Genomic DNA, 10,280 nt, shown 5'->3' with positions numbered 1-10,280 from the left:
CTCATCTACTACTACTACTATAATCTATATTGCACATGATTCAGTGGATATACAGTAGGCTAGGCGTGGAAAATAGTTGTATTCTAATGCAGTGTTAAAGCGTCACACCTCAACACTACAGCCTATTATGAAGTAAGAGGTAAGAATGATATTGTTCAATGATTTTACGAAGAAAATAAGGACCAACGACTCGCTGCCAAGTAAAAAAGAAAACACAAAAAACTTTCCTTACTTATCCTAGGCTAGGCATAGGCCACTGTAGTCGCCATTTAGGAGAAACATACGTAAAACTGGGAAGCACAAATTAGATATTCACAATGGTCTTCTGAAAAGATAGGTTAGTCTATAGCCTACAGTAGGCTATTTTTCGTAATTCTTTACAAAAGGTCCGCATCAATATTTGGTGTTTGTTTGATGTGTTGGGTTGTGCCCTTAAGGTGGGGTCGCAGAGGGGGCGAAGCCCCCCCTGCTAGGCCTAGGTAGGGGCACGGCGCCCTAGGTTAGGTTAGGTGGTTGTGTTAAGTTACTGTACATATTAAGGGGTTTTGTATATATTATTTTAGTAAGGTCAAACACCAAATATTGATGCGGACCTTTTGTAAAGAATTACCCTATTTTTTGCTACTCTGCTAGGGAAAACGTATCATATTTCTGCCACCTTAATTTAGTCAGGACTGTCAAAAATTTTTTTTGTAGTTAACAGTTTAGTTGGCCAGGCCGCGCAACACCTTCTGCCCGGACTACAATCACTCCGCGGGTAGATTACTGTTTCGTATGCTGGGCCGCCTAACTCATTCTGCCGTGCCGAGATCCCTCCGCCAAGGTAAGTAGTTCCACCCAAACGGCTGACGACCAATGACCCGAAATGCCCCGCAACCTTCCTCAGTCTCTTCCGGGTTCAAGAGTTGCTAACATGGCTACTTTTGTGTCTTCCGTGTCGTATCCGACCCACGTGGAATTTGCGGCTAAGAATCCAGTGACCCTTATGGATTTAGGCGTTTTGTGTCACGAAGAGCATTCATTGCTGGTTTACCTAATGAAAAGTGGCCTACTTGGCGGGACTCGTGGCAAGTGTGACGAAGGCAGCATCGTCCCTTGCCCCTTTAAAGCTTTCCTCGAATTAATTAAACGTGCATATCCCTTAAATAGAGCCGTTTCAACACCCGCCAAAATGCGGTCTAATGTCGCCGATTCCGACTTCGAATGAGGTACGTGCTATTTTGAAAAGTTATAGATTTACTAATTCCACGGCCCTTCTGGGGGGGTCTGGGGTGGGTGAAGCCCCCCCGGCCAGGTAAGGGCACGCCGTCCTATGTTAGGTTAGGTCGGTTTCGTTAGTTTCGGTCGCGACCTAGGTTTGTGGGGGGGTCCAGGGGGGCGAAGCCCCCCCGGCCAGGTAAGGGCACGCCGTCCTAGGTTCAGTTAGGTCGGTTTCGTCAGGTTGGGTCGCCATCTTTTTGTATGCATCCGCCGATTCTCTAGCCAGTACCTACTGCCACCTGGTGGTGGGTCATGGCTAGGAAATCGGCAGACGAAACCCACAGCACACGAAACTGTAACCGCGCCCACTCCGCCAAGGTAAGTAGTTCCGCGACCCGACCATGCTTGCGACCTAATGACCCCACGCTTTCTGGGGGGTCCAAGGGGGGGCAAAGCCCCCTGGGGCCAGGTTAGGGCACGCCGCCCTATCTTAGGTTAGGTTGGTTACATCTGGTTAGGTCAGGACCTGGCGCTACAGGAAAAGTTTGTCTTGTTTGTATTCGTCTGCCAGTTTCTTAGTTGGAACCCACACGACAGCCTTGGCCAACTAAACTGTAGGCACTCCAATTTTTCTCTCAAGGTTAGGTTAGGTCAAGTTGATTTCACTTAATTTGGGGGGAGGGAATGTATCTGACTTTAGCTAGCATCTTAGCCTAATATCTCTCTTAAGGGTGTCCCTCCCCCCAGCCAGCTTAGTCACGGTATCCAAGGTAAGCCTAGGCAAAGGTTAGTTAGGTTAGGTTATCTTCCCACTGAAATGCCATCTACAGAAATGCTTACTAGGCCTGACCCCTCACTCTGCATTTGCCCCTATTTTTATATTCTTTTTCCTTCCATTTCTCATACCCTTGAAACACAATACAGTCAATATAAGTTTTAAAGATCATAGAACGAAAATGTTTTCAGTCAATATGTTGAACACATTACTAAACACAGTGTAATGACATTGTTGTATGTAAAATACCTATAGTTGTATACAGGAGTAGTTGTTTGCAGGTTTGCCACAAGGAGAGTTAATTAAAACCTAAATATTGAGTACTTCTGTGGAATTTTACATATTTTCACTATAACTTGAAAATGTGTAACAATTACACAAAAGTACTTGGTACAGGCGGTCCCCGGTTTACGACGGGGGTTCCGTTCTTGCGCCGCGTCGTAACCCGAAAATCGTCGTAAGCCGGAACATCGTCGAAAATCGTCAAAAATCATAAGAAAACCTTACTTTTAATGCTCTGGGTGCATTGAAAACGATGTAAACTGCATTATTATTGAGTTTTACATCAAAAAAAACCTTCAAATTATGATTATTCTGCCATTTTGGGGCCATATTTCTTCCGTCGGATTGGCGTACGACGCGTTGTAACCCCGGAACATGCGTCGTAAGCCAGGAAATAATTTCTGATGAATATATTTGAAAAGCGTCGTAACCTCGGAACGTCGTAAGCCGGAACCGTCGTAAACCGGGGACTGCCTAGTTTTTCATACTTGTGGCAAACCTGCAAATCTGATATTACAGTACTCAAAAGTTTTGTAATTCATATGATTAGTTGTATTTATTCCAATATTATGTGTGACAAACTAGATTGCCTTTAACACTTGAAATTAGTAAGGGGAGAAGTTACAAGTTTAGGCTATATAGTGAAGATAAATTTAATGCTAATTATTTTTTTTACAAGACGGATGTGAATTCAAGCATCTTAAAATTTATATACATGTACTAGGCATTGAAGATAACCAAATGTATGTCATTTAAAATTTCTGAATTACTCTTACCATTTAAATGGTACTTCCTCCTTTTATGAGGATTTTCATTAATGCATGGATTGCACTGTATTTTCAGGTATGGAGTTTTTCTCCTCAAAATACTGAAAGGAAGACAATGAGGATTATTAATCGTATTCTTCAACCATATGTTCACCAAAGAAACCGCTCGTTTTCATGGCTCTCGACCAGAAATTTCAGTATAAAAACAGATGGTTAGTTTCAGTTCCCTAATGTTAGCAAAATTTTATATTGCTCAAATATAGAATAAGCAAAATTTTATATTGCTCAAATGCAGAATTATTGTCACTTAAGTGCATGGAGTTCTATTTATAGTATGTTCTGCTTTAGTCATCAAAAGGTAAAAGATTTATGCCATTGGTGTTATATTATAATGTCTGGATGAGTCACTTTGAATTGCCCAATTTCATTTTTAACCATTACAGTACTACCTTTCAAAAAATTATCAATATGTGGTTGATTTGTTTTTTTTTCAGCTTCTGCAATAGGAGAATGAAAACTCTAGGCAAAGTAGAGATTCTGTACTATCTTTTGTAGAGAATGATGGTTTTCATTAGAATTAACAAGAGATTGTACAGACTCCAAATAAAGGAAACAATGTTCAGTTAATCCAAATGCATGTAAATTTGGCAAAAAAGGAATTCATGACACTAAGCAATATTTGTTAATACAGTAATAGCATTTTTTATAAACAAAACTAATTTGTTCCTACTAGTGTATAAACCTATATTTTTATGTAAGTGAGATACCAAGCAATTACATAGCTAACAGCTTCCTACCACCACAGACCAAAAATTCAAATTTCGCGGTGGCACTACCATCGCTAGTGTAGGTGACAGGGTCCTGCCCACCATCGGGACTGACAGGTACAAGTCAGCCGGAAACATCAGTTCATTTTCTGCCAGCGCCCGATCAACATTGGTGGTTTTTGGGCAGTACCTTGCATTGTTTGTTGGATTGGTTTCCTGTTTTTGGTGACATACTCAGATTTTGTGTGGCCTTCTTTGCAATTAGTGATTGTTCCAACATGATATACAGACCATCGGTCCTTTACATTAGGAATACTTACAGCAAAGCTGGACACGACCGTTAAACTCTTGAACAAGGCGCATTGAGAGGGGCGTAACCAAGTGGTAATGCTTCTCTTCCAGTAGCCCTTTATTTAGATACTGAAGGCGTTCCCCTGTACGTTCGGAGATTTTAGATTGGGACGTAATATCTTCACTCCCCTACATTGATCGGGAGGTAAAAAGCTCACTCCCCTTCTTGGGCTCCTGCCCTCCGTGTACAAGGGCATGACTACTTCCTTTCTACTTGTGCTGAGTGTTGTTTTCGCCGCCTGGGCCATGGAGAGTTGTGGGGGAGGGGAGGTGGTGGGTGTCATCTGTAAGTTTGGCTTCCACGGCGCCCTTGGTGGCCTCTCCTCCTTCCTTCTCTCTCCCTGTAGGCTCTTCCTTCTCTCTCCTTCGCCCTCTTCACTCACTCGTCGGGCGAAGACCGTGAGGGGGGCCTGCAGGCAGTCAGGCAACCTCTTCTAAGGGGCCTCCTCTCGCTTCATAGGGCAGTCCCCCTCGGAGCGAGAGGAGTCTCCCTCTACTAATCATCTTTGCTTTTTCTTTCAGGGTGACAGTGAGCATCGCAGGCACAGCAATAGTTGGCTGGATATCTTGGGATATCTTTGCCTGAAGGAGTCCCAATGTTCATACAGTGTTGCTTCGGAATCGACCACAGTACCTGGTTGGAATGGCATAGTTCCACGTCGAGATCGTTCTGACTCGCTGATGTTGATCGATCGCTGTCATTGCTGGCCTTCATGTATGCTGTGGCACTGCCTCTGGTGTGTCTGTGGTCCGTCTGCTCCAGCTGTTTCCTGTGTTATGACATTTATGTGAGGTTCCTGGCCGTTGCTGTAACTCCTGCTTTCCGAACCGCTTCCGTAGCACCTGCATCGGCTGTCCTGATCATGCCTGCTGCTTCTCCTGGTGGTCATGTCCTGGGCCGCTTCCATTGTGATCCTGCCTAGCTGCCCTGGAGGTTACGATGTTTCATGTTCACCATCCTGTAGAGAATGTCAGAGTGAAGGTGAAGGAAGTCACCCTGTGGAAGTAGCCACCGTCTTCAACTTATCTTCGATTTCATCCTTTGCTACCTCTTCCTCTTCCTTTCCTCTCCCGAGGATCGAGGGGGCCCCGGGAACCAGATAGACCTCCGTCGGCCGAAGGAGAGGAAGGCTGCTTCTTTCCCCTTGATGCCCCTTGGACTTGTAGAGACTGCCTCCTTCCAAGGAGGCAGCGGGTCTCTCGCTGACTCTTCCCAACCTTGGGTTAGAGAACCGATTCGCATGCCCCTGGGTTTTGTGTTTGTTCCGACACATTACAAACCCTCGGTCCTTTACATTAGGATTACTTTCAGGCGTATGCTGGAAGCGGCTGTTGAACTTCAAACAAGGTAGTTGGGCAGTTAACTACCGTCCGGGAGGCGGGATTACCACCTGCCCTGATGTAAACATTCCAATTTGCTTTCGGCCATTGTGGAATGCGGACATTGTTCTTCGCTGTATGCCTGACTGCCCTTTTTCAACCTTTTGGTGGGAAAATTCCGTTTTTGTTTTCAGTATGAATATTGATAAACCTTCTAAACCCTCCTATCCCCAGCGTGTGTGTCCTGGGGTAGGAGGCAAGAAATGTAATACCTTTCGGTCTAGCATCGACACGGACCCACACACCCTTTGCCCAACTTGCAGGGGGCGTGTGTGTTCGTGCGACGCTCCTTGTAGTGAGTGTTGTTCCTGGTCTCCCGAGCAATGGAAGAGGTTCGAAGGGAGGAGGCGCTACCATCGGAAGCCAGCCAAGGACTCGTCCGAGGGTAACACGCCCCTGACGACTCCAGTGGTGGCTAATGTGTCAGGTTCGTTTCTTCCTCCCTGCGAACTTTCCCTGCTTGCTCCCTCTCCTTCGGGTGAGGACTACCCCTCCCCTTCCTCATTCGTTTCATCGGGTGTGGAAGGGCGTGGGGGGGCAGTTGATCAGGACATCCTCTCAGGGTACTTCTCGAGCTGGGGGGGAAATTTTTCCCCCAGAGCGAGCGGAGACTTCCCAGTTTAACCCGACTATTTCTACAGGTTTCGGGGTGGATAACCAGGTATCAGACCTATCCTCAGCCTGGTTACACCTGGGTCTACCTGGCGTTCCGTCACTGGAGGGCCTGGTATCTCATCTGTCTGGCGCTCCAGTAACAATGCACACGGCTACCACTACCACCACCACGTTTGTCACCATGCCTGCTTTCACCAAGCTGCCCGTGTCGGTGGCTTCACACCTGGACACCCAGTTTCGGTTGCCCCTGCCTCTCACCATTCCCTTCCGCTGCCTCCTGGGCTCCTGGCCCCGCTCTCACGACCTGGGCCTTCCTACATGGTGACGTCAACGGTGCCGTATATGACTGTTCCTGCCCCTGTTGCTGACCCTGGCCCAATTATGACTATGGTTCCAGCTCCTCACTTCCCTGTCTCTCGGCCTGGCTTAACTACCGACTCACCCCCCATGCCTTCGATCCTGGCCCGGCCCTGCCTGGCTGCCCGCGCGCCACCCGTGCCTTCATTCCCGGCTCCTCCTCCGCATGTTCCTGGCTGCCGCGCTGATGTTCCTGCCCCGGTAACTGCTGGCCTGAGCACCGCCTATGCTGCCCGGGTTGCACCTGCTGCTGTGGCCCCCCAGCTGCTCCTACATGGCTTGGGGACCTGACTTCAATTCTGAGGAAGATGGCGAAGAAGAAGTCAAAGAAGAGATTGAGAAAGGTGTCGTTTTCTTCGTCTTCGTCATCATCTTCATCTTCGTGTGCTACCTCTTCTTCCTCTTCTCCTTCTGAGGCTTTCCAGCCAAAGAAGAGGAAGCCTGCCTTCCCCCCCCAAGAAGTCTCACACCGAGATCTCTAAGGGACTGCCTCCTTCCACAGGGAAGGCAGTGGGATCTCTTGCTGGCTCTTCCCAATCCATGGATCAGGGAACTGCTGCTCTGACCCCCGGGTCAGTTGCATCGGGAGCCAAGGGTGTGCAGACCATGGTCCGCACTCACCCTGCTGTGCCGAAGAAACCTGCTTCTAAGGCCAGCGGGTCCATGTCGAACACTCGTGCTTGAGTCGCTCTGATTACCTGGGTTTCCAAGGAGACCTAGGTACCCCAGGCTGATACGGGAGAAACTTCTCGCCGTACAGACCCGGGCGTGGGGCGAGAGAAAGAGTCCGGGCATGCAGGTGCCCCGACTCTTCCTGCTGGTACTTCCGTGAGTGCCAAGCCAGGTTCCCGGGAAAGTGCTTCGGTCCCTCGGGTCCGAACGCCTGGGGAGGCAGAGGTCCCCTGCTCAGTCTTCCCGAGAAGCTACAGCCTCGAAGAAGGCTGGGGCGCATCTAGAGGACAGCGCAAGCTCGCGCCAGCCAGCTGCACTCTCGACTCCTCCCAGTCCCCGCAGCCTGGCTCGGGGGAGGCGAGCGCGCGGTTCGACTCACGCGAGCTGCTCCACGTTCCTCGAGAGACTGCTTTGCCTAGGTGAAAGCACTCTCCTTGACCCGGCCTGCCGTGACCACCGCGGGTTGGTGACTGCTCCCGGCCCACTGCCCCTGTTGGTTCTGCCAGCAAGGCCAGTGGGAGTGCCCAATCCTCCTCGCCTGTCCCCTCTACCTCTTGTGTTCCTTCAAAGGGGCACAAGTCAGACAGGAAGAACTCTGGCACGTTTTCTCCCCAGAGTTCTACCTCGGGGGCGTATGTACCTGGCTCGGTCCTCGGCTCGACCAGGTCTTACGCCCGCGTAGTGCAGGAAGGATCACGGGGGTCTGCCGAGGCTCTCCCTCTTGCAGGGAGAGTAGATCGGGAGGACTGCACTCTGGAAGGACTTGAGGCTCCTCTTCCTCAGGATGCGGACACCCCCGGGAAACAGAGGACGTTTGCTGAGGTTATTGTGCTGATTCATCAGCACAATGACATCGGGGAAGGGACCACGGCCTCAACTGTGGATCGTCTGTCGCACCTCGAATCCTACTGGGGACCCAAGAAAGAACCCAAGGCTTTGGCAAGGCTGCCGTGGTCCACGCTTGCCGAAGGGGTCCTGGGCAAGACAATTCCCTAAGATCGAACCGCTCGGACAAGCTCGCTCGCTCTCTCTCTCTCTCTCTCTCTCTCTCTCTCTCTCTCTCTCCTCGCCAGAAGCACTTCTACGCACCATCGGAGGGGGCATTGCCACCTAAACAGGTTGACCCAGATCTGGTACATCTGGATCCGGGTCTTACGTTGCAGCAGCTTACTGCAGAGAGCATCTCCCTCTCTCAGCAAGAAGCCGCAACCCTGGAAGCCACTACCATGGCAGCCTTCCAGGCAGTCTCCTGGCTGGATCTGTGGTCCTTCACAGTATGGAAGGTAGTTGCTTCCTCGGGTGCTATCGTGCCTGGAGAGGACTCCGCCTTTGGGAGACTATGCCAGTCTGGGGGTAGGGCCATCTCCTACCTCACCCACCAGACAGCAAACATGTGGGCAAACCTGGTCCTGAAGCGGAGAGATACCTTTCTCTCTCGCTTCTCCAGGTCTGTACGACCCGAGTCGGCAATGACCCTGCAGATGGACCGTTTGCTGGGTTCCGCCTCTCTTCCCTAGGGAGTTGGTGGACGCCGCGGTGGACAAGCGCCGGGCCGATGACAGCGACTGGCTTGTCCACCAGGCAGTGGCCAAGACCTCTGGGTCTTCACATTCCACTGCAGCCAGGCCCTCGGGCCAGGCTGGCACTTCCTCGGCCCCCAAAGAAGTCCCAGTCTTCGAAGGGGTCCCATGGGAACACCCAGCCTTCTTCCTCTAGAAAAAGCAGGTCTTCCCGCCCCTTTCAGCCCACTTTCCAATCCGGTAAAGGGGGCAAGGGGAAGAAGAAGAAGGGGAAACGCTAGGGGCGGCGTTCCCCCTCAAAAGCTGCCAAAGGTGGGGGGTTGCCTGTCGAGCCATTGGGCTACATGGCAGCGACACGGAGCCGAGACCTGGATAGTGGATGTCCTTCGGGAGGGATATCTACTACCCTTCGAGCCTCGGCCTCCCCTCACCTACTCCCCGGTCCATCTCCGCACGTACGTCCAAGGAACTCCGAAGGACACTGCACTACAGCAAGAAGTGCAAGCCATGCTGAGCAAGGGTGCTGTGGAAGTCATGTTGGACCAGTCTCCAGGATTTTACAGCCGTATCTTTCTCATAGAGAAAGCCTCAGGAGGATGGAGACCAGTCATAGACCTCTCTCCCTGGAACCAATTGTTCGCCAGACTCGGTTCATGATGGAAACAGCGCGATCCGTGCGTGCTTCCATCAGGGAGAATGACTTCATGCTTACAGTGGACTTGAAGGATGCGTATTCCAAATACCCATTTATCCATCCTCTCGCAAGTACCTCCACTTTGTCCTCGGGGAGACGGTTTTCCAATTCAGGGCACTTTGCTTTGGGCTCTCGACCGCTCCCCAGGTGTTCACGAGTCTTCTCGCTTATGTCAGCTTGGGCCCACTTGCACGGGATACGTCTACTATGGTATCTTGACGACTGACTGGTCCTGGCGAGCTCCCGCTCGCAGTTGCTACAGGACAGGGATCGGCTCCTCGAGTTTTGCCGCGATCTTGGGATCCTGGTGAACCTCAAGAAGTCAGATCTCATCCCCAAGCAGAGGATAAAGTACCTGGGCATGCTGATAGACTCGGTGGCAGCGAAAGTCTTTCCCTCGGACTCTCGTATCAGCAGGTTCAGGCAGGCAGCACAGCTGTTCCTGTCACGACAGGAGCAGCCAGGCCGGCAATGGCAAGTCGTCATCGGCCACCTGTCGTTGCTGGAGAAGCTAGTACCTCATGGGCGTCTTCACCTGCGGTCTCTATAGTGGAGACTAAAGGAGTGTTGGTCCCAGTCCCGAGACCCCCAGTCCTTCCTCATTCCTCTTTCCAAGGAGGTGAGGGAGGACCTTTGCTGGTGGATGGACGACAGGAACCTCTTGATAAGAGTATCCCTGCATACTCCCCCTCCGGACATGCTGCTGTTCTCAGATGCATCAACCGAGGGATGGGGCGCACACCTGGAGGAGTTGCTGACTTCGGGAGTGTGGTACCGAGACGACAAGCGCCTTCACATCAACATCCTGGAACTTAAGGCAGCCTTCCTGGCTCTCCAAGAGTTCCGGGATTGAGTGATGGGACACTGTGGTACTGATGAGCGACAATACTACGGTACTGT

General features: G+C 50.6%; 1 protein-coding gene across 2 annotated transcripts in view; it reads left to right on the top strand.

Annotated features, from left to right (window-relative positions):
• LOC136855498 (GTPase Era, mitochondrial) overlaps positions 1-10,280 on the top strand; it is a 73,627-nt gene continuing 63,347 nt past the window's right edge. Inside the window, exons 1-2 of one of the 2 annotated variants that reach the window (XM_067132587.1) lie at positions 1-139; positions 3,101-3,236. In XM_067132587.1, the coding sequence (XP_066988688.1) occupies positions 3,140-3,236 (97 nt within the window). In that variant the 5' untranslated portion in view covers positions 1-139; positions 3,101-3,139. The remainder of the gene's footprint in view (positions 140-3,100; positions 3,237-10,280) is intronic. The other variant, XM_067132598.1, reaches the window with a different exon arrangement.

This window comes from Macrobrachium rosenbergii, chromosome 3, assembly GCF_040412425.1.
Source record: "Macrobrachium rosenbergii isolate ZJJX-2024 chromosome 3, ASM4041242v1, whole genome shotgun sequence".
Lineage (NCBI taxonomy): Eukaryota > Metazoa > Arthropoda > Malacostraca > Decapoda > Palaemonidae > Macrobrachium > Macrobrachium rosenbergii.
This window is presented reverse-complemented; position numbering and strand designations above follow the sequence as displayed.